The sequence below is a fragment of the Heloderma suspectum genome, chromosome 3, assembly GCF_057233095.1.
Source record: "Heloderma suspectum isolate Gila_16-S chromosome 3, 16-S_ref, whole genome shotgun sequence".
In the NCBI taxonomy this organism is placed as follows: Eukaryota; Metazoa; Chordata; class Lepidosauria; order Squamata; family Helodermatidae; genus Heloderma; species Heloderma suspectum.
Genome location: NC_139460.1, coordinates 272,217,584 through 272,240,077, shown reverse-complemented (window position 1 = coordinate 272,240,077; position 22,494 = coordinate 272,217,584). Strand labels below are relative to the sequence as shown.

Sequence of the window (22,494 nt, the reverse complement as noted above, 5' to 3'; positions counted from 1 at the left end):
TTCTTATATGGGACCACCTGCATTACCTTTGTTTTGCATGAGATTTTACTGTGCTCGCCTTCCGTCAGCCTCTGGTTGGTAAAACTTCTCCCCCCCCCTTCAGTCCTGCAGTTTGGTTTCATTACCATCTTTGTGGCTGCCTGCCCCCTGGCACCTCTGTTTGCCTTGCTCAACAACTGGGTGGAAATTCGCTTGGATGCCCATAAGTTTGTTTGTGAATACCGGCGCCCAATTGCTGAACGGGCCCAAGGCATTGGCATCTGGTTCCATATCCTGGAGGTCATCACGCACTTGGCAGTCATTAGCAACGTGAGTAGTGCTGGCATAAAGGTGAAGTAATCAAAACATGGCCTCACAATGGGGTTACTAGATTGTTTGAAGGTCTTTACTAGGAACTGCTCTATCCCAGAAAGTCTGTAGCTATTACCCTGCTGTTTGCCTCCAAGCAGGCTTATGATGGATTGTGTTTACTCATTTGGTGGCTTCCTTTTCCAAGGCATTTTAGGATTTAAGTCAACCCCAAAATGAGCCAGTTGCAGTTCTCTTGGTGGTGCTAGAATAGATTGGGTCCTTTTCAATGGGCCACCATCCATCTGAGCGTATGTTTCTACATTACTGCCTAGGACGGCTGCATGGGGTTACTTCTCACTCAAGTGATTTGCTTGCATGGAGAAGGGCATTTCCTTCAGGCTTGATGCACATGTCAGAGCAGCAGCCGCCCAAACTGGGTGTGGTCAGGTCATCGAGAAAGATGGGAGAGACCATTAATTCCACCTGCCCCAGCCCTCCCAGCACTGCTGAAGTTCGGCAGAGGAAAGGCTGGAAGAGGGAGCTGCCTGCATTTTACCATTCAGCTATGGGTGAGCAGAACCCCCTTGCCTGCCTGGCCATAGAGGTCTGTTGAGGTGGGTGGGATATTTCCCCCCGGGCCTGATGCAGGCAGGTGGCTACTAGAGAGAAGAGGGCCTTTTCAGTGTTGGTGCCCTGGTTGTGGGATGCCATCTTCAGAGAGAGGCCTGCCTTGTGCCGACGTTGTGGTGAAGACCCCTGCTCTATTGTGTATTACAAACCACTTCTGTTTGGCTTCTTGTAACATGACCAAGAAACAGAACCAAGGTACAACTATGCAGAAAGGAGTGAGCTTAGTTCTTGACAGCTCATATTATGTTCTAAGACAAAGTAGACAGGCTGCAGTTGGCAACACTGTTGGAAGTGATTTATTTATTTTTATTTATTAATTAAATTTCTTAATCGCCCATCTGGCCAGTTACCCGGCCACTCTGGGCGATGTACAATGGTACAATTTAAAACAGTAAAATTATACATTAAAACATTATTTTAAAAATACCCTAACCCACTCCAAATGCCTGCCTGAATAACCAACTTTGTTTTTCCACAAGAAATTGAAGCCATCAGGGCCAGTAGGCAGGCTTAACCTCAGCTTGGCAGTAGAAAATAATTCTTGTAACTTGAAATCCTCAGTGGATTTTTACTGATTTATCTAGTAATTTAATTCCCCAACCTTTAGGGCATCTACTGTCATAGGATGGCTAATAATACCAACTACAAATGACTAAAACCTCAACAGTGATGTTCGAAGTAAAAAGGGAAGGGACCATACCTCAGTGGTAGAGCACCTACTTTGCATGCAAAAGATCCCAGGTTCAGTCCCAGAATCTCCAGGTAGTGCTGGGAAAGACTCCTGCCTGAAACCCCGGAGAGCCATTGCCAGTCGATGTAGACAATACTGAGCTGGGTGGACCAGTGGTTCTTCGTAAGGCGGTTACAGTGTTCTTAAGACTTTTGCAGAAACTTAACATCTGTACTGTGCCATGAGTTAGAACAAGACAGTGTCACTTAACTGGAACAAGAAACAGCACTAGCATGTGGGAGACTAAATCTGCTCCTTTCTTTTAGGCCTTCCTGATTGCCTTCACTTCTGACTTCCTCCCTCGGCTATATTACCAGTACACGCGTGCCAGTGATCTGCAGGGCTACATTGATTTTACTCTGGCTTATGCCCCTAAATCTTTTGTCGTGGAGCAGCAGAATATCACATGCAGGTAGGATCTCCCACTCTTCTGTTTTAGCCACCTGTCTGAGGAGGGATATTGGACAGCTCCCATTGCTTCAAAAGTTCTTTCAGAGAGTGGGGTCTCAAAAATAGCTTCTAGAAATAGGTTGTCCAATTTGGGATTCAAAGTTATCTCAGGTCAGATATTGTGGGAATTTGGGATTTGTTTTGTTTGTATGGACAGATCTTGGCCTGTTACATATGGAATGACACACCTCGCTACTTTGAATTATGGACGTATCTAAACATACCAATCCTTGGTACATGTGCAAAGTGGTTTAATGTACCATTTAAGCTGAGTTTCACTGAAGTTTAAACCCAATATAGCGAGATGTATAGTCATATACTATGTGTGTTTACTCAGAAGTACATCCCAGGTATGTTCAAGGGGGCTTGGTACTTGATAAGTGTATAGGATTGTGGCCTTGGAAACGCTTTTCTTTGGCTTCTTCTTGCCTTGCTTATACTGAAGTGGACACAAGATGTTATGTTACATTAATCCATAAAATGGCCATTGGAATGTAACTGCCACTGATCTACTGAGTCACTAGAACAAAAGGAAATTTGGTGGTTGTTTATGAAAAAAAATAGAGGCAATAAAAAACTAAGTTTGTAGCCTAGAAGAATGAAATTGTTACGCTGACCATGTGGTGGCTATTCAAGTTGCAACTCTTCTGTCCACAGGTACCGAGCCTATAGAGAACAAAGTGGCAGGTATTCATTAGCTTATTGGAATCTACTGGCAATCCGTCTTGGCTTCATAATTGTATTTGAAGTAAGTTTCTCTCCAAGGGTCCCCACGAGGCTACCCTCTATACATTTGTGTTCTAGAGGCCTTATTCCCATTCACCAAACCATTACAATGCTTGCCATGTATAGCAGTCCTACTTGAGGTTGTATTACATGTTGGAGAGCAGACATTTTTGGTGTGAATAGGGGCTGGAGGACTTGAGTTTGGAGAGTGGGTGGAGAACCAGTATCTTTGTGTAGCTCTACTTGTCCACAGCTTTAGTGTCATTTTTCTGTTCGTTTAAAAATAGTCCTGCATCCTAGTAAATGACATTGTTTGTAGCCAATCAAATTTGGATGTTTGATATTGAGGGCAAACAAAACTAATTCATACTCTCACTCTTAATTCATTCTCGATGTTGTCATGTAGCCAAATTGTATGTGATGTTGTCATTCCTAGGATGTAGGGCTACTAAAAGGTAAATTTAAAAAAAACCAAAAGGGGAAAGCACTGAATGCAGCGTATGAGCGGGGGAGGAAGTGTTCTCAGCAATGCCAGAATTTATTCACACGCAAAACATTTGGGAAAACAAAGAGCAGAATCTTGACACTAGCGCTAACATAAATTACACTGCATTAGCATAAATGACCTCCAGGGCGACACCAATAGCATTTGCTGGTTATGATAGGCTTCCACAGAAAACCTGTTGTATCTGAAAATACTATTGGCCTTGAGCTAGAGGTCGCTTTGCTAGTGCATTAGTGCTGAATAGGATACTGCCCACCATTTCCTTCCTCAGTGCTGATCTAAAAACATTAATGAAAATACATAGATAACATACACTTCAAAAAATAAAAAGCTCAACCATTTAAAAAACTATTAGAAGTTTGTACCACATGATTTTCTTGTAAGAACAACCAGTTTAATGTATTTCCTATAAGCAATTCCAGAATGTGATAAAAAAAATACCAGTGAAGGCTGCAGTCCTATGCATGTTTAGCCAAGTTCTACAGCTCCCAGCATGCCCCAGCTAGGCATACTGGGAGTTGTATGATTTCTCTGGCTAAACACGCATAGGAGTGTGCCCTAAGATGCTGAATAAATAAAACACTACTACTGGATAAGGTTACTGCTCCATCCAGTTCAAGTGACAGACTCTTGCAAAAAGTGCCACTAGCTTTTGTCTTGTCTAAATAAGTTCCAAACTCCCACCAGTTAATGCAGTATTTTAGGTAGAGTTGTACAAACCTGTAGTGGGTCCTGCTTGCGTTTGTGTATTAGCAAATGCAGCTTGTGTTCAACAACTATAAATGCATATTCTTGGCTGCTAATGGAAATCCTGTCCCTGCTGATTCAAGGGGAAAAATGGGAATTCATACAGCATTGCATTCTATCCCATATGTGGCTTGCTCTATGCTTACCTGTATTATGAGATGAACTATTTATTTTTGACTAGTAAATGTAAAGGTGTTCCATTTTCAGACAGGTCTAGTAAGCAGGGAGTGTCTTAAGCTACATATGGTTACCAAGTTTCAGCTTTCTAGGATGTCGCCTATGAATCCCCCCACCCGCCCAGTAAGTGAGATAAGCCCAACCATGTGTCTGCTGGATATGATGTCTAATCAAGGGGCTGGGGGGAATGCTGTCATCTGGGCCATACATGCAACCGGTTTCTGCAGCCTGTTTACTTTCTGACAGTTGGGTTAGAACTTGGATTACTGTTGCAGGGTCCTGACTTGCTTACGCCCATTCATGGTAAGGCGGGCCACTGACCACCTCCTCCTTTTTGCCCCTTCCTGCCAGCATGTGGTATTCTTCATTGCGCGTATGATAGATATGATGGTGCCTGACATCCCAGAAGTGGTGGAGATAAAAGTGAAGCGAGAACAGTATCTAGCGAAACAAGCTCTGGCGGAGAACAAGGTAAATCTTCAGGTTCCTCTCTCTTTTGAATTTGTACCCTGGTTTTCACTTCCAAAGAAGAAACCACTGAGTGCCTAACAACATGCATTTTAACCTACACTGGTCCTTATACTGTATACCCTTCACCTCTGTCCAGGGGAAATACTTTCTTGTAGAGGGCGAGGTGAAACAGCAAGGTTGAGTAGTAGTCAGGTAAGCTGACTTTCAACAAGTTTTTTTGCCTTCATCCCTCACCCAGTAAGTAGTCCTGCAGCTTAAAAATGGAAACAATGCTTACGGAGTAATCCTTCACATGTTTAGACAGAAAGAAGTCCCACAACTCCCAGCATTCCTTAGCCAGCATGACTGCCTGGGGAATGCTGGGAGTTGTGGGACTTTTTTCTATCTAAACATGCATTAGGATTGTCCCTTTATTTTCTGCCTCTGCCTAGACTAACCGTGACACTGAGTACAGCAGCTTTCATTTGTAGGTTAGAGCTGCTACAGACCAAGCTTAGCGCTGTCCTTCAGTTGCCGCATCTGGCATCCTTCCATTGGTTTTTAGCATGGAATCCAAGTGACTAGAACGTGATTTGTGGAATATGATGGAGAACCAATGGTTAGCTGCACAACAGCATAAGTACCTCTACATCTTACATATACCTTTTGCTGAATGGCTTTGTTTTACTTCACTTTGTTGGTGTGTATTTATTATTTATATCATAGTAATTTTCTTGTAACTACTGTCTGTCAATCATCTATGTTGGGGGTGCACCTTCTAGAGAAGGTATAAATGCCAAGAATAATTTTAGGTAAAAGGAACAGTTTAAAGTCTTTTTGATGCAAAAGAAACAAGCAATTTCTGGAAAATGCTTGCTATCAAGAACTGAATGTATTCAGCAGAATCTCAGTAGAGGAACCTCATAACTTGCCCTTCCCAATTAACAATTGGTCTAAGGGTACATTAAGTTAAAGGCACATGGTTTTTTGGGAGCAGTATCGGTACTGATCTGTTACAACCCAGGTAATAACTGGGTTTTATATTTTCAAGAATGGGGGATCAACCTTTGTATATTTCTTCATCATAGCAGTCCTAGGTGTGACCTAACCATTCAAGCACCCAGTAGCATCTAATTTGAATGTCTACTCCCACATCCCATCTTCTGGGTTCAACACCAGCCAGCTTTTTTCTTCCCACCCCCACTTTGTTTATAATCTAAACTGATAAAGAGTTCTGGAAAATTTAAATGCTTGTACACTACTTTGTGACATTTTGGTTAGCCGAATATGTATTTTGGAATGGAGTGAGTTCTTTGCTTAAATTCCAAGTTCTCATTGCTCTTGTATATATCAAATGCAGTTATACTGAAGTTTGGGTAATGAGCAAATTTAAATGTAAAGTGGTTAAAAGGACCATGATTAAGAAGAATCCTTGTAGATACAAGACTCTGTCACAGATGCAGGTCCAGGTGGTATAAAATGATGAAAATCTCAAAGTGTCTAAACTCTCCTCTTCTTTGGAACAGGCCCTCATTGATGTGATAGATGTGAGAAATCCAACCCCTCTGGTAGAGAAGGCACCATAGTAGGAGTCTCAGGACTCAGAAAGGGACACACCGTGTTTGGTCCAGGCCAAGTCACCAAGCTTCTGGAGAGCCAAGCTTCATGAGAAAAAAATCAGGATGGCACAGTTTGTGCAATAGTGTCAGCTTTCCAACTTAAATGTGTTCCATATGCCACACTGGAGGATAGTACTTGAAATCCTCATCTGGCCACCCGTCAATGTAGCTGCTTCAAGGTCTTTGGAAAGAAAAGCGTTACACTGGTGGAAGACCTGCACTGACAACAAATTAATCTTAGTAGCATTGTTACCAGCTCTGCAGCCTTATCAGCCTTCCCCCTTCACTGCCATAAAACTAAAATACTTCAATAGGTATTTATAATGTCTTCAAGTCTAGCAGTGAGTATAGATTAGCACTATGTTCCACTCCTGTTTACTATTTGGGGAGAGAGGGGGGAATATGGTGAAACAGTGGTTAGGTACAAGAAATTTTCCAAAGAGGTAAAAATCTGGAACACTACAGAACAGCTTATTGGAGTGAGAGCTGCTCCCTAAACCCTAGTACCTTTGGAATTGTGCTAAGGGCAAATTACTAAATGACTAGTAGTTGTGTAGACTGCTAAGCATGTGATGACCAACTTAATATAGATCACTGACTGAGAAGGGGACAAATGTGCAGCTGAGAACAAGCTCTCTCACAAGAAACCTGTTCTCCCCTTCCCCCAGCAAAAGCAATACAAGACGATAACTGTCTTCTGCACATCCATTTGGGTGTACATTAGCTGGAAGACACAAGTCTCAGCAATATGGCATATACCAAAGACTTGTGATCTTAATCATACTTGATTAGTGCCCCTGCTGACAACAAATGGACAGAGCCTGTCAACATTTAATATGAAAAGAGGTATATATATTTTTACTACCATTTGGAAGAATCTAGGAAGGTTAGAATTAAGATCTGTTCAGTATTTCAGTAGAAAGGCAGATAGGAATCTTGAATTAGAGTGACTTGGGTTTTTCCCCTCAATAAAATATGCAAAAAATAAAAGGTAACTACTCAAAGCTGTTTCAGGTTTTATTTTTTAGAATTTATAAAATTCCAGTGTCATCCATACTCATGAGCCTTTATACATGTTTTGCATATAATCTCCAAATTCCAAAGTTAAGGCCAAGGGATCATTGCCATGGAAACATAATATGGAAGACATTAAGAGGACATGGAGCACACCTCCACAGAGCATCTGCTGCACACTACAGGGGACAGAGGGGATGCAGTACTCTCAACAGTTTGAACAAATGGCAGGGTTAGAGCCATGCTCAATGGCAGTTCAAGCCTAAAACACATGTGCAAGTGATGTGTGACATTCAGACACCAGGTACCACTGGCAAGACATTAAACACTACTACCCTGTTTCAGTCTCCTGCAGATGGCGATAGGGCTTGTCCTGCTAACCATAGAGAAATTGTGATTTCTCTCCCCTTCACCTGGGCTCACTTAAAAGTGAGAGGCTTTTCCTTCCTGTTGGGCTAGCGGTCTAGAAAGACAAGAGCTTTACAGACCATTTCCCAATATGTACTAAGGGACATAAAATGACCCTGGGGCTAGGATCCTAGCCAATGGCTCAGAAAAGCTCTTAGTAGGGGAGAGGGGTAGGCAGAGAGCAGAGTTGGCACCAGACCCAGCACTGCCACCAGCACCTTCAGCAGAAGAGAAAGAAAAAGAGAGAGAGAGAGAGAGACCATGTAATGGCTGGAAGAGCAGCTTTGAAATACAAGTAGCCTTATATCGGTTCATGGCAGCAGCTAGAATGCAGCAACTACTGGTGTTAAGACAACAGGACAGAACACTTTGCCGCCAGACTACAGAAGGCTTTTGCTGAATATTGGTATTCTCTCCTCTGCACCCCCAAAGAGGCTTCACTTTTAAGACAACTGCAATCAGCTTCTTCAATTTAAGTGAGAGCTAATCCTTTACCTGCCTCCCTCCAAGGCCTAACCTTTGTCACAAGATGACAGGCCAAATTACGTGGCAGCAGTTAAGACCATCTTTGCTGGAGGGGAAATTTGAGGCCATATATCCTGGCTGAAGCCACACATATAGTCCTCTTCACATAGAGGCATAATAGTCATGATAACAGGAAGCAAGAGGGGCTGTCTGAAGAAGCAGGCCACTGTCATACTGGCTTGAGGTAGAAAGAAGGCAATAGTAAAAAGCAAAAGACATACCCTTAACCCTGGTACTTAAATGCCATCACTATCAAGCCTGAGGGGCAGGCAATGTACCCTCTTAACACTGTCCTAATCACCCACCATCTTCTGTGGCATGCTACCATGGCACTTTTGGTTAAACCAAGTTCTGTTAGACCCAATAATACTGTCAGTTCTCTGGCTCCACACAGCCATTACTACTGTTGGGAAGGAAGAACAAAAAAAAAATGATGTGGGGGTGGGGGTAGGGAAGCACTGGTAAATAGCTGCAATTCAATACTCGGACCAACGACAGAAGAATTTTGGTACACTCAGTGCTGCAGACTAGCACAGTGAGAGCCGTGGACCTGTCAGTGCTTTCTGGGGCCTCCAACTCCAGGCTAAACCGCCCTCTCTACCCATCCATTCTGGCCAACTGTCTCTCACCTCTCCTCTCTAATAACAGTATTAGATGGGTGTGGGGTTAAGTTTTGTGTTTTTGGCAGCTGAAAGGGAAAATTGATTGCACTCTACAAAGGTAAGGCCTTGAAGAAACAGGGCAGGAGAGGGGAAGAGCAAATATTTTGGCTTTGTAGAAAGTCAACGAAATGTGTTTCCTGAGGTTGAGAGACAGGAAGTAGATTCCTAGCTGCAGTAAGGAGATCTCCTAATGGAGGCTAGAGTGCTTTGAAAGATGTACCGGGGAGGTTTGGTTACTACACCATGACCAAAATGAAAATGAGAGGCTGAAATTGGAAAGAAAAAAATTATGTATTTCAGGTTGGAATCAACATGGAAAGTTTCTTCCAGGGCAAGGAGAAAGGGGTAAAAAGTCAAACTGAAGCATAGTGAGGCCTAAGCACAGGGATAACAGAGAACCTCAAAAGGGGTAGCACTCTAGTTTCATTAAGAGACCCCCATGGGCAATCTGCACTAGATCCAGCCACTAGGTCAGAATTCAGAAAGGAAACCTCGTGGCAGGTGGCTGGAAAAGATTGCTGTTTCCAAGTCATTATCGCTTGGGACCCCAAGGTAGAGTTTTGGGGGCCACCTGAGCTCCAAAACTTGGGAAATCCTCAGAACTGCTCATGTCAGGGGCCTGCAGGAAAACAAAAGAAAAAGCTGCAATTCATGCAAGTACTATTGCTGCATTGTATAACATCAGTCACTGTATAGGAAAAGAAATGTAGCGTCTCTAGAACTCAAACCACTCCCAGTCCTGAAGATGCATCAACAGTGACAAACTAGCACAGCTATGGCTCACTCAGTGCACTACGATGGATAGTGAAGATCTCTCCAAGGATAGTATAGCCACCTTTATCAAGTGGAGCCTTTAAAAAAAACACCATTACACACATTCAAGAATGAGCTGCCTGCCCCACTTATATGCAAGGTAAATGCTTTTAATGCCAGAGACAAGACTAAGATCCACAGGGTTTTACAGTAGCATTATGTAGAAGCAAGCTGATTAAGCTTGCAATATTCCTGGTGCTCCTAAGTGAAGGAGGAAGAGGAAGTGCCCAGGGAAAGTGCACCACCCATTAAAAATACCTGGCCTATTTTCTTATGTGGTTGTGCAAAAATTCCAGAGTGGTGGGCGAGAGGGACAGAGACAATTGCCACAGCACAGGGTAGGGCGGGCAGGCAATAAAACTAGAATGCCTGAAGAGAGTTCTTCCAAAGATGCACTTGTGTATTATTGTTCTCAGGGGCCAGATGTGCATTGGATTCCCACAGTCCATTGTTCACCCATGTTCAGCTCATGCACTGCACACGGGGGTTTGCTATACCAACCTAACAGACGAAGTCTGTATTATGACAAGGGAAGTGGTGGCAGGTGATTCTCTCACACATCCTTACATTCCTGCCTTAGCACTTAGTATGCAAAGCTTTTACAGAGGATGGAGTCCTAAGTTCATAAATGAAGGGCTGATCTCCCAAGGCCTATCCCAGATCAGCAGAAGGACTTCTTATTCAAGAAGCAGCAACCTACCTTCTCGGTGTTGCCTGCTGTCCAAGGGGCATCTCTCACCACAAATCCCTTTGATGCAGCCTTAGCTTCTTCATGGGCAGGTGGTTTCATGTACACTTGCATTGCTTCATTGTCTACTACATCAGCCAGCTGCAAAGCCACACAACACAAGCAAGTGCAGTCCAGTTAGAAATGCTTATTTCAATTCAATCATCTTTTCTTACTTTCGAAAAGAAAAGAAGCAGCACTAGGAGTAACGTTTTCTTGATGATACCCATATGTAGCACACACAAGAGACACAAATTGGGAAGGTTAAGCTCCACATATCGGCTGTCATGCCACTGTCAAATTCTAAAGCCATTCTTCCACCTAGCACTGGATCAAACTGAATAATCAGAATTTTGTCCTGCCCTAAAAGGTGTTCAGACCCCATCCATACTACTTCTGAAAAAAAGTGTGGAAGGACCCTGTGCTTCCCTTCCTTCTAGAAACGTAAGTGCATATCAGTCAGTTATGGTCCTGCTACTCTTTGCACAACACTCACATATTCCTCCTCCAGGTTCAGGATGTGATCAATGGCTTCCTCCACGTTGTCAGGGAGTCCAGTCACAGTCACGCAGTTTGGGTCAGCAGCTCCACTCTGGGGGAAACGGATATCCACCTGCAACGACAACGACGATTTCAGATATGGTGGCAAAATAAGAGGCCTTTGCTCATCTCTTTTGAACCTCTCTCAATAACCCAAAGACCAAAGAGCACAGAGTGACTGAGACTGAGAGATACCAGAATATAAGAAGGCCCATTTAAAGGTGTTTGGGTTCCCAGGTAAAGGAAGGACTATTCATACTTGCAGCTGCACTAGTCAGCAATTAAATAGTGCCCTGTTTACTGTGCAGTGAATGAGTGGAAGTCCAGTCCTACGATGGGTGATTAAACTGAATAATCAGAATTTTGTCCTGCCCTAAAAGGTGTTCAGACCCCATCCCTACTACTTCTGAAAAAAAGTGTGGAAGGACCCTGTGCTTCCCTTCCTTCTAGAAACCTAAGTGCATATCAGTCAGTCATGGTCCTGCTACTCTTTGCACAACCAATCCAGTGCCAGGGTTTCTTGCATGTAATCATCTGATGCACCAGAACAAACATCCTGGCTGCCACTAACAATAAGTACATCTACCTTTCCTTATGTACCAAACATCACGTGCACTTCACTTACCTTGAATTCATCCATGATCTTGCGGATGGCTTTCCCGCGTGCCCCAATAATGCGGGCGTGAACACGATGGTCCAGAGTGATGTCTTCGGATACCATCTGCTCCAGTTCACCGACAATCTTCATGATGGCATCTCGGGCAGATTCAGCATTCTTCTCATAGCCAGTGATGGTGATCTGATCCTGGGCCTGAAGGGGGCATTTGGTCAGTTAACAGTAAGTCCTTCTGGACATCAGCGCACAACACCGGCTTCTTTGGCAAGCAATGGCCAGGTGCATGACAAGGCTGCCATAAAGACAGCAATGGAAACTGAGCATGTTTGTTCTCAGCTCAAAGAGAAGCCCCCTCCATTCTTCAGATTCGTGTCCATACTCTCCTCCCGCACCTGCCCACAGGCTCCTCACCTGGGATTCATCATCCTTGTCTGGAAACTGTATAGTCACGTCATGCTCTGTGCGGATTTGAGTGATCACAGCCCCTTTCCTGCCAATGATTTTAGGGTGGTATCTGGGGTCCACAGCAACAGTAAGCTTAAAGTTTCTCAAGGCCTAGAACAACCAAGAGGAACAGGTTTAAAGATTTGCATAACTGATGCCTCTCATTAGGCTAATTTATAACAACTTTGGTAATACCATATTTAGCTAACTGAGAGGGGAGTTCACAAATGATGTTTGGAAGTCTGTCATCTATGAAGGATCATCTGCACCTGTATGAACCTGCTCAGGTCCTAAGATTGGCCATGGAGGCCCTGCTAATGTGCCCGCTGGTCAGATCTATTAGGTTGGCAGGCACAAGAGATTTGGCCCTTTCTGTGGTGGCCCTATTTTCTGGAATATCCTACCATGGGTGGTGTATCTGGCTCCCTCTCTGATAGCTCTTAAACAGGCCTTAAAGACATGGGTGTTCTGGTCTTCTTTTAAATGAGTGGATGCTGAACTTAAATTTATACAATTGAGTTTTTACTGTTGCTGTGAATTTAAAATGCGGATGTTTTAGTTAAGTTTAGTATTTCATTTTTTCTTGTTTTATAATTTCATCTTGTTCACAGACTTTGCCTTGAAAGGCAGCATAAAAATATTTCAAATAAATAAATCTTCAGCTTCCACCACCTAGAGAGATGGTGGCACCACACTATCCAGCTCTCCAACCACCAGGTACTATCACTCAATTTAGCTTCTACTAATCATGTTATCTATAGTTCTTTCTAAAATAGCCTCCAGATTTGCTAATGTAAGGATTGTGTGTCTTTACTTCTGTCCTCGTCTGCTCCAATATGTACTAAAGTCTTTCATGCCTTACAACTGTTTTTTATATTTTCCAGAGAAGCTTTTCCATTGCTACTTAACTTTGCCCCAGCATGCTTCTGTGTAACTTGAATGCCAACCCATTGGCAAGTTGCAACCTACTTGTCTGCAGAAACTTCAGTTACTGAAACAACGAATGACTGAATAAGGGTTTAACACATCACTCAAACAACTGCTTCTTTTTTAAAAAATGGCTTGCAACATCTGACCTGAGAAAGAGTTCCCTGTATCTCAAAGGCTTGCATACTGCATTGTGAATGGTGCCTTTGATTTAAATCCATTCCTATAGGAAAGGAGCTCCTAGCAGTCCTGGTCTTTGCTGAAAGATGCTTCAAATTATAAAATCACTCTCGCTCTCCCTTTTTTGCTTCACACATTCCCAGAACTACAGATTGCACCCAGACCAAGCTTTTCCTTGCAATCCAGTTGCTGAGACCCAAAAGTTCATGCTTCAGAAATGTTGTTTTGGTCTATGGTATGGTATTTCAGTTGAGGCTGCAATGTCATCTTCTGCCAAGAGAGGCAGTGCTAAGATAACACTAAGCTCTACATGGCAGGAACACTTAACCTTTCCAGATCTGTGCCCCCAAGCCCTCTTTATCATCAGGCCCTAAAACACTGTCTGCAGTGACTCATCCTGCTTGCTGCTGCTGCCAAAATCCCAGAGCCTCTTCATACAGCAACATCCTTAATTGAAGCTTTATTTTATTTTTGAATGGTATTGCTTTAATAAGGGAAGGCAGCTGGGAGAGACTGGCAATACACACAGGGGTTCCCACACAATGCATACCCGATCTTCTTGCTCAGCTTGCAGCTCCTTCACTCTCTCTAGAAGTCTGGCCTTGGCACGGTCAAGGTTAGCAGCAAGCCCACTTATAGAAATGATGTCAGACTGAAGCTCTGGAGCAGGAACTTGGATGTTTACCTAAAAAATTCAGGCAAGTGATCATTACCTTAAGACCGGGCACCTGCTGCGTAAGAGAGCACCTTCATGGCCACCCACAGCCTTCACAATCATTATTGCTTCAAAGAATCACATCTCCCAAGTGCTCAAGATAACAAAACAAAAAGCCTAAATATATCATTAGACATTTAGACTGTTTACTCTCGTTCTCCACAATACCTATGTCCCTGAACTACAGGAATGATACTACTAGGCATCTCAGAGGGATTTGTGAGCACATGGCAGGAAAATGGTGTTTGAACTCTATCAACAGTCTTGCAGAGTTTTGGATAATCAGTAAGAGTAGCATTCTTATTCTGGCTCCCAAATAATTCACAAGTAAGGCAACTACTGCAAAATCTGATTTCCGCTGCAAGCAGGACAGGAAGAATCAACCAGTATGTTCCCCAAAGCCCAAAGGAAGAGAGGAAACAAGAGGCTGCTCACCTCAAACTCATCCATCATTTTCCGGATTCCAACACCCTTCTGGCCAATGATGAAACGATGAAGGTCAAAGGGAACTTCTACTTCAATGGTAACTGGAACCAGCGCCTGAAATGCCAGTGTGACAGTTACAGAACGTAGACTCAAAAGAATCAGTTTAGAAAAGCCAAGTCCCAGTTTCACTCGATCCAGAATATATCGAGTAAATTCTCACCCCTAACACCAAGGGAAGCTATCGAACCCAAACCCCTGGGGTAAATTAACATCTAGGATACTATTTCACACCTCTTCCACCCAACTGGGCACCCTGCTTCTGCTAGGGGGCATTACTTCATACTGTCCTGTTGTCAATGCAGCTATGCCACTAGAGCCATGCACAATTAATGGGTCCTTATGAGTTCATCCAGAAATGAACAACCAGGATGGTGACTGGCCTGGAAATCACGGCCTGTGAGGAATGGTTAGAAGAGCTGGGTATGTTTAGCCTGAGGAAGAGAAGATTAAAGGAAGACATAATAGCGGGCTTCTAATATCTGGAGGGCTGCTGTGCAAAGGATGGAGGGAAGCAGATTTCAGTTAACAGAGTGGTTCAACAGTGGACCAAACTGCTTTGGGAAGTGATAGGTTCTCCTTCGCTAGAAGTATTTAGACAGAGTCTGGACAGCTATCTGTCATGGATGCCGTAGCTGCATCCTGCACTGCCCACAGTCTGCACCGAGCAGGGGATGAATTAGATGATCTCCAACATCCCTTCCAAATCTGTGATTCTGTGACCAACTATGCCTGGATCATTTTATAGCACTCAGTAAGCAAAGCTAGCAAAGTTGTATTTTTCAGGACATGGCAGTCCCATAGGATTCTACAGATACCCAGCATCCGTCTCACTTACCTGCAGGGCCTCTTTTGCTGCCTCACATTTCTCTCGACGACCGGAGATGATGATGGTGTCACATTTCTTTGGGGAGCCAGGATCTGTTTCTTTGAGCTCTTTCCCTTCGCCACTCTCTTTGCCATTCTCCTGTGTGGCCTGCTCTGCAGTGGGAGCTGTGATCACAGACATGAGAACAGTGACTACATTTCTGACTGATTCACTTGACGTTCTCACCGACCATGTAACTTACTGCCTCCACAGTATGTAGAAATATGGGTTGTTCACACTCACCTGGTTTGCATGACATGACAGCCCACCATAGCTGAATTTACCCACGGGGGCTGCTGCGTCATGCTGGGTGCCCATGGGTGCAGTTTTTGCAAGGTGCCCGTAGGTGCCCAGCTTGCCATGTCATACAAACCCAGGCAGCAGGGGTCTGAGGATTAGACAACCCTCAAATTGCCCTAACACAAGCTACAGATTATTTGAGGATTGTCCAGCCCTCTAACAGCCCGTGCCACCTGGGTTCACGTGACATGGCAAGCCAGACACCATGCAAAAATGTCGCCCATGGGCACCCAGCACAACGTAACAGTCCCTGCAGGTTAGTTAAGCTACGGTGGGCCATCATGTTGTGTAAACCAGGTCACTGTAAAACTCTAGCCGAGGCAGACGGTAGGAAGGCCATATCTGAAATGCCACCTTTTATTATCCCCTATTAAAAGCGTAACAGACACCTTCCGTGCCATGTCCAAGTCTATTTGGTTCCCCATACCAATGTCTGACCCACTGATTCATAGCTCATATATGAGCAATAGATTTTAGTATTGGCAATCTAAGTTGTATCCAAGAGCTACAAAGAGTTAACCATTAAATAATCAGTTTTCAAAGCATGGTGGGATGCCATTTGATGAGGCAAGGAAGCACTGACAGTTTGTCCCATCTTCACTTCTACCTAGAGTTTTGGTATCCAGTTAACTAGCTCTGAGTGTCCTGCTCTTAAGACAACCTGAGAGGGGATATTTAGCCCACCTCTAGGTAACACAAATGGGGTTATTTTTATAGTGACCAAAAACTAAAGGAAATCATATTGCTGAACATTTTTGAAGGATAGTCACTGCAGATACTTGTCCCTTCTCAAGCAGAGTTACATAGCTCTAAAAGCATTTCAGCAAATATGGGATAATTTGGGATAATTTGGTGTTCCCCAACTCCCTGGACACCTGCCGTTACAGGCAGGCTTGGAAGAACTTGTACCTGTGTTCTCCTCCCGGTCTGGGAATTTGATCTGAACGCCATGGTCACGGGTGATCTGTTGGATCCTGGAACCTTTGGGGCCCATAATAGAGCGGTGATACTTCTGAAGAATGGTGCATTCTATTGTCACCTGGGCTTCCTACAAGTATGGAGAGAAGAAAGTTATACAAGTGTGATTCCCCAAACTAATTTCTCCCCCTAAAAATACAGTTTTCAATGCATACCTAACTGTGAAAGGGGCCAGGTGATTCTGTTGGGCCAGTAATTTATTCTGACCGACGAGCATGCAGTGTTTTGGTATAAAAACTTGTGTCATCTAGTTTGTACAAGGAAGTCCAATTTAACCGAATAACCGCCACCCCTCCTTTAACATGCTTTAAAGGGGAACAAAGATCAAGCTTCTGAGGAATGCTCAATATCCATTACAACAAGCACAGACAAACTGCAAGCTGAAAGACATATGCATTTTTCTTTTAACACAACTCCTTGGTTTCCATGAGTTGGAGTCAGTCATGGACACAGAATGACACTAGGCATGTGTCACCAAGCAGACCAGAAGCATCAAAAATCACAGGAGGAGCTCAAGGCTCAATTCCATGTCAGAAATAATATCTTCTTCTGAAAAAGAGCGCTCTTTCTCTCTCCCCAATATACCCTAGATTTGGATAAATGGTGAGGGACGTTTTACCATAAAACTGTAAAGACAAGTTAGACTGAACACCAGTCTCTTCTGTTTCTTAAATTCCAAGATGTACAAATTAAGGGCCACCCTTCTCATCCAATGATAAAAAAATTTCAAGGCTGAAACTCACACACCCTAATGGAAGTAGGGTAGATTGATGTTTTTCCACACCTAAGAAAGACATGTTAGGGCTACCTGAAGTAAACCCAAGCAGGACGGGCTCTTGCACTTCACAGCCAGAATGCTAGCTTGACTGCAATTAGGAATTCCGAACTCCTACCTGAAGCTCAAAACACACCCAATGGGCTCGTTCCTCAGGTTTCTGAGCCTGTATAACTGGACACTCCAAATGTTTTGTAGGTGTGTGCATCGGCATACTAGACAAGAAAACAAACACTGACCATGAAGAAGTGACAGCCCATCTAAGACAGACACTCACCAAGTCATCAATGATCTCCAGGATGCGTTTCTTTGCTGCTTCAACACAGTCCTTTGCTCCTTTAAGGGTGACCTTGTCACTTTGCGTGCCAGGGCGTGGAAAGCTAACCATCACACCTCCGTACTCCTCTGCGATGGTCCGCAGTACTTGCCCTTTCCGAATGACGAAGTGCCGATGATGCTTGGGGTCCACAGTCATAGAGTCTTCAACTACATTGTCCTGCAAACACACAAGGGCATATCACCGGCTGGACTTTACCACAGTAATGATAACTATTAAGCCCCTGTCAACATCAAAAGACATTTCCTATGTAATAAATCAGTAAAGGATCCCTTTCTCACCAGGTTCTTGATGAGCACCTCCAGCTCCTTCTGGGCCTCCTTGACAGCTTCCTCTGTTCCCATGATAGTAATCAGCTCTTGATCTTTGTCCTCTGAGGTAGGGAAGATGATCCGGGCACCAGTATTATCACGCACCTTGCGAATGTTACCACCTCCTTTGCCAATTAGGAACTTATGGTACTCTGGCTTGGCACGCAAGTCTACAGTATAACTCTTGGTTTGCTACATGGAAGGAATAAATAAATGTCAATGCAGTAGGATTCATTTATTGTTACATTTATGTCCCATAATTTTTCCTCTTGCAAGGAATCCAAGGTGGCTTACATGTCCTCCTCCTCTCCATTTTATCCTCACAACAAGGTAGGTTAGGCTGAGAGTCAGTGACTGGCCCAAGGTCACCCAGTGAGTTTCATAGCCAAGTGGGGATTAGAACCCAGGTCTCCAGAGTCCCAGTCCAACACTCAAACCACTACATCACACTTCCATGCTTCTTCAAATCCCTTTGTTTGTTTGTTATTACTTCTGGAATAAAACCAATAGGCCTACCCTTCCGTAAATGCATATTTGTGAAGATTAAGAGCTTTGGAATCCGGATGTTCAGAATAAATCAGGTTAAGTCTTATTTTAGAAAATTCAAGGTAGAAATAAGCAGTAGGCATCCATAAGACCAGACCTGTATATACTTTGATAAGAAACAAAATTCTACTTCAGGAAAAGCCAAATTAGATTATCCCTGCAAATCATGCTAAATTAAATAAATTTGCCTATATCTGCTTATTCCGCTCTTCAGAGAAGGTTCCACTGGGCTCCGTAGCAATTCCTCCATGCACGTGCAACTGTGCTCATACTGGGAGGGACTGTGCCCTAAATATACATGCAGCCAATAATTTGTTCCAAAGGTACAATAATGCAAATATGATGGAACATAGGAGGCTGCCTTACATCGCGTCAGACCACTGGTCCATCTAGCTCAGTATTGTCCATGCTGACTGGCAGGGACTCCCCGAGGTTTTGGACCTTCGCAGCACTACCTGGAGATGCAGGGGGACAGAACCAGGGAACTTTTGCATGGAAAGCTTAAACTCTACCCTGGGTTACTGCCCTTCCCCAAGGGGCGGTGTAGAAGGTGAGTGTGTGGAAACTGGACCTGGGAGACCTACGTTTGAATCTCTGTTTATCGAGGACACGCCCTGTGACCTTGGGCAAGGTACTTTCTTTCAGCCTAACCTAATTCAAAGAGTTGTTATGAGGACCACCCAAACGTAAGAAAATCAAAGCGAAGTATTTAGTCTGCTAGAAGCTAAATCCCAGGTAACTATGTCAAAGCAAGCATGCTTTGAGCTCCTGTGCTGCTTATGAATTGGCCTTAGGTGGAGATTAGGTTCTCCAGGCTACGGTGGACAAGCGGATTGATACAGTACAGCTAGAAAGAGGATACCAAATGACAGCTTGATCACAAATAACTTGATAGGGCTAAACTCGCTGTCGTTAAATTCGGTGTAGTCAGATCCACTCATTTTGTAGATTTTTTTAAAACCCTATGGTTTTTTTTTTTTAAACCCAGGACTAAGAACGTGCATGTGAAAGGTGCTTATTTAGTTAGTAAACAGAGAGTCAGTTCTGAGTAATGAGATGAAGCTTGACCTGTCAAGTTCCAGGAAGTTACTCTGAAGGGATCAAAGAAAGCCAAAATTCCAGACAAACGACATATTCTTTCAGACATAGACAAGACTCCAAGGGAAGGAAGGAGCAAGTTCAGGTTACCTCCCTTTCAATTTTAAAATTTGTACGGCAGGACGTTATTAAAGCAGCAATCCCACTGCTAAGGAGAAACCCTCAATAGTCACACAAAAGTGCCAGAGAGGATTTCTCTATAGCATAGTTGGTGGGTCAGTTATTAGCAGAAAGAGAACAAACTTAGGGAGGTGCAACAGCTTCATGGTAGAGCGCATGCTTTGCAAATTCAAGAACTGGCATCTACAGTTCAATTACATTAGGGTAGCTAGTCCAGACAACATCTCTGCCTGAGACCCTGGAATCCTGATACCACTCAGGAAATACAGTGCTAAGGTAGATGCCTCACTAGCTTGACCCAGTATATGAGCACATCTCTTAAGCTGAGCGACAACCCTAAAGTTACTGAAAGATTAAACAAGATTTGAACATAGTCCTTTCAAGTAGGGGCCATGGCTGCATTGCAGGGCCATAGCTCAGAAGGTCATAGGTTCAGCCCCCAGCCTCCCCTGGTAGGGCTCGAAAAATCCCTGCCTGAAACCCCGGAGAACTGCTGCCAGTCAGTGTCAGCATTACTGGGCTAGATGGACCAATGACCTGGCTCAACATAAGGCAGCTTCCTACATTCCTATGTACACTCCATCCACTGGATCATATTGACTGAAATCTGTAGCCCTAGAATACCAGAAGCATCTAGTACCACAGGCTTAACATCTTATCACAGCTATATCTAACTTCCTTGCAATATTTCACATGCTGATGTTCACAGCTCCATCAGAGAGATGAGTAGGACTCCAATATCCTATTTGCCAAGCAGGAACAAAGCCCATTTAACCTGAGTAGCAAAAACCTTTCATTACATCACTTCACACCGAATTTGCACCTCGCTGTCACACTGAAAAGCCAGCTGAAAATGGCTACCTGGGTTATCATGGAATATAGTTATTAACAGTGGTAGTGCCAATTGCCTTTATGAATCATTGCCCTTAAAAAATAACATGCACTAGTCTCAGCACCCTCTTTGAGAAGCAGAATAAGCAGATACAGGCATTAAAAACTCCCAATAAAAGCTAATTAGTAGCCACAGTCAACAGAGCAACAGAAACAGAGAGTGGGGGAGGCAATCAAAGCAGCCTAAGAGCCTTCTGGAAGACATAAGCCCTGACCTGGTGTTTAAAAGCCAGTAAGGAGGAAGATGAGCTTCTTAGAGAAGGTGCTCCAGGGCTTCAGCCTCACCATAAATAAGGCCCTCTCCTGTGTTGCTACGCAATGGGGGCATGGGAAGCAGAATCACAGAGGAAGATGTCAACACATGGGTATGTTTGCACAGGAGAAGACACTCCTTAAGGTATCCTAGGCCCAGCCCTTAATATAAATAAATTTAACTGCACTTCACCATGATGAATACATACCAACTCTCCACTCCTTGCTGGTAATAGGAATAATGTGAACTGGGTTTTCCCAAAAGGGTGTCCTCCACGTGTGATGAGCATTCAACTTCCATCCCAACATGCCCAATAACCCTGCTGGCTGGGGATGATGGGAGCTGGAATTCAGCACATCCAGAGGGCACCAGGCTGGGGAAGGCTGCTCCAATACGTTCTACCTACACTTCAGCTTAAAATTGTGCTCTGGCCAGACATTCAAAGCTATTCAGAGGGACTGTGCAGCCAATATCTATTTTTTCACATCCATGGCTCTCACCTTCTCCTCTGCCAGTTGCAGGAGCTGTTTCTTGGCCTTCTCGACATCCTGGGCAGGGCCCCTGATGGTGACTGTATCACTCCCTGAGCCTTCCGTGGGGAAGTGGATGTGAACCCCACCACATTCCTCCATGATGGAGCGGATGAAACGACCTTTGGCACCAATGAGTGAGTTGTGTAGCTTGGAAGGGATGGAGACCTCCACCTCTGCAATGTTAGCCTATTGGATGACAGGGAGAGGGAAAAACATGAATGCCTTTCCCCCCCTCTCTGCACCTGAAGAAATAGAAGGAAGGTACAAACAGCTTCTCTCCCTCACGCACAACTTAAGAAATTCACCATTCATTCTTATTCAAAGCTCAGACCGAGGGGGAGGGGGGAGATCTGGGATATGTGCCTCTGAAAAGCAGCTGAATGTGTCAGCAAGTGACAGTCACTGAATGCATCAGGCAGCATTATCCCCATAGAAGTACTCCTCTTTCCAGAGTTCCCCTGGATCGCACTCCTTACAGTAAAAAGAGTAACAGTAATTATGCAGATATATAATTTGGTTACAGAATTAATAGGAAGACAATATAATAAGCTGCAAAATCCTGCCCTTTCATTTCTTTTTAGTTGTTTAATGGAAGTCTCCAATCATCTTTATGTGGAGCATACATAATGGCCTGTTTGGTTTCACTTTTCTCAACTGTCTGTAAAACAGATAGAAGGGAAAGCAGGAGTGAATCACTGAAGTACTACAGTTCAGTAATACATCCTCAAACATACCTGCTTGCTCACCCTCAAATATGAAATGGATTAGCCACAAAATTTGGTTGATTACACAGCTGGAGAGAGGCTCCCTTTTCTACATGCCAGTCATGGGATGGCAAGAATGACCTGATAATTCCTTTTGCTTCAGAGGCTTTTATTTAAAGCAGACACTGCCTCATCCAGATAAAGTAACATGTTTCAGATATACATTGCACAGGACATGGTGGAAAAGTTTCCAGTTCAGTGTTCATTTTACATAGTTACTTTAGTGTATTTATTTAACGAACCTAATTACTGTACCATCAGACAACAGTATTTTCAAAGATAGGGATTGTTCAGCTGATCTTTAAAAAATCATGGCATACATGGTATTTAATGAAACAAAA

The 22,494-nt window shown here is 43.7% G+C and overlaps 2 protein-coding genes across 10 annotated transcripts in view; one reads left to right on the top strand and one right to left on the bottom strand.

Annotated features, from left to right (window-relative positions):
- ANO7 (anoctamin 7) overlaps positions 1-7,027 on the top strand; it is a 53,002-nt gene extending 45,975 nt beyond the window's left edge. For both annotated transcript variants that reach the window (XM_084847026.1, XM_084847025.1), the window contains 5 exons: positions 104-309; positions 1,918-2,063; positions 2,759-2,849; positions 4,608-4,727; positions 6,233-7,027. In XM_084847026.1, coding sequence (XP_084703152.1) covers positions 104-309; positions 1,918-2,063; positions 2,759-2,849; positions 4,608-4,727; positions 6,233-6,292 — 623 coding nt within the window. In that variant the 3' untranslated portion in view covers positions 6,293-7,027. The remainder of the gene's footprint in view (positions 1-103; positions 310-1,917; positions 2,064-2,758; positions 2,850-4,607; positions 4,728-6,232) is intronic.
- A 302-nt stretch (positions 7,028-7,329) lies between these two features.
- Positions 7,330-22,494, bottom strand: part of HDLBP (high density lipoprotein binding protein) — a 69,911-nt gene continuing 54,746 nt past the window's right edge. For all 8 annotated transcript variants that reach the window (XM_084847024.1, XM_084847023.1, XM_084847020.1 and 5 more), the window contains 12 exons: positions 21,357-21,575; positions 17,919-18,140; positions 17,578-17,796; positions 16,457-16,595; positions 15,218-15,372; positions 14,332-14,436; positions 13,732-13,866; positions 12,042-12,185; positions 11,640-11,825; positions 10,971-11,087; positions 10,448-10,576; positions 7,330-9,553 (listed from right to left, as the gene is read on the bottom strand). In XM_084847024.1, the coding sequence (XP_084703150.1) occupies positions 9,467-9,553; positions 10,448-10,576; positions 10,971-11,087; positions 11,640-11,825; positions 12,042-12,185; positions 13,732-13,866; positions 14,332-14,436; positions 15,218-15,372; positions 16,457-16,595; positions 17,578-17,796; positions 17,919-18,140; positions 21,357-21,575 (1,857 nt within the window). In that variant the 3' untranslated portion in view covers positions 7,330-9,466. The remainder of the gene's footprint in view (positions 9,554-10,447; positions 10,577-10,970; positions 11,088-11,639; positions 11,826-12,041; positions 12,186-13,731; positions 13,867-14,331; positions 14,437-15,217; positions 15,373-16,456; positions 16,596-17,577; positions 17,797-17,918; positions 18,141-21,356; positions 21,576-22,494) is intronic.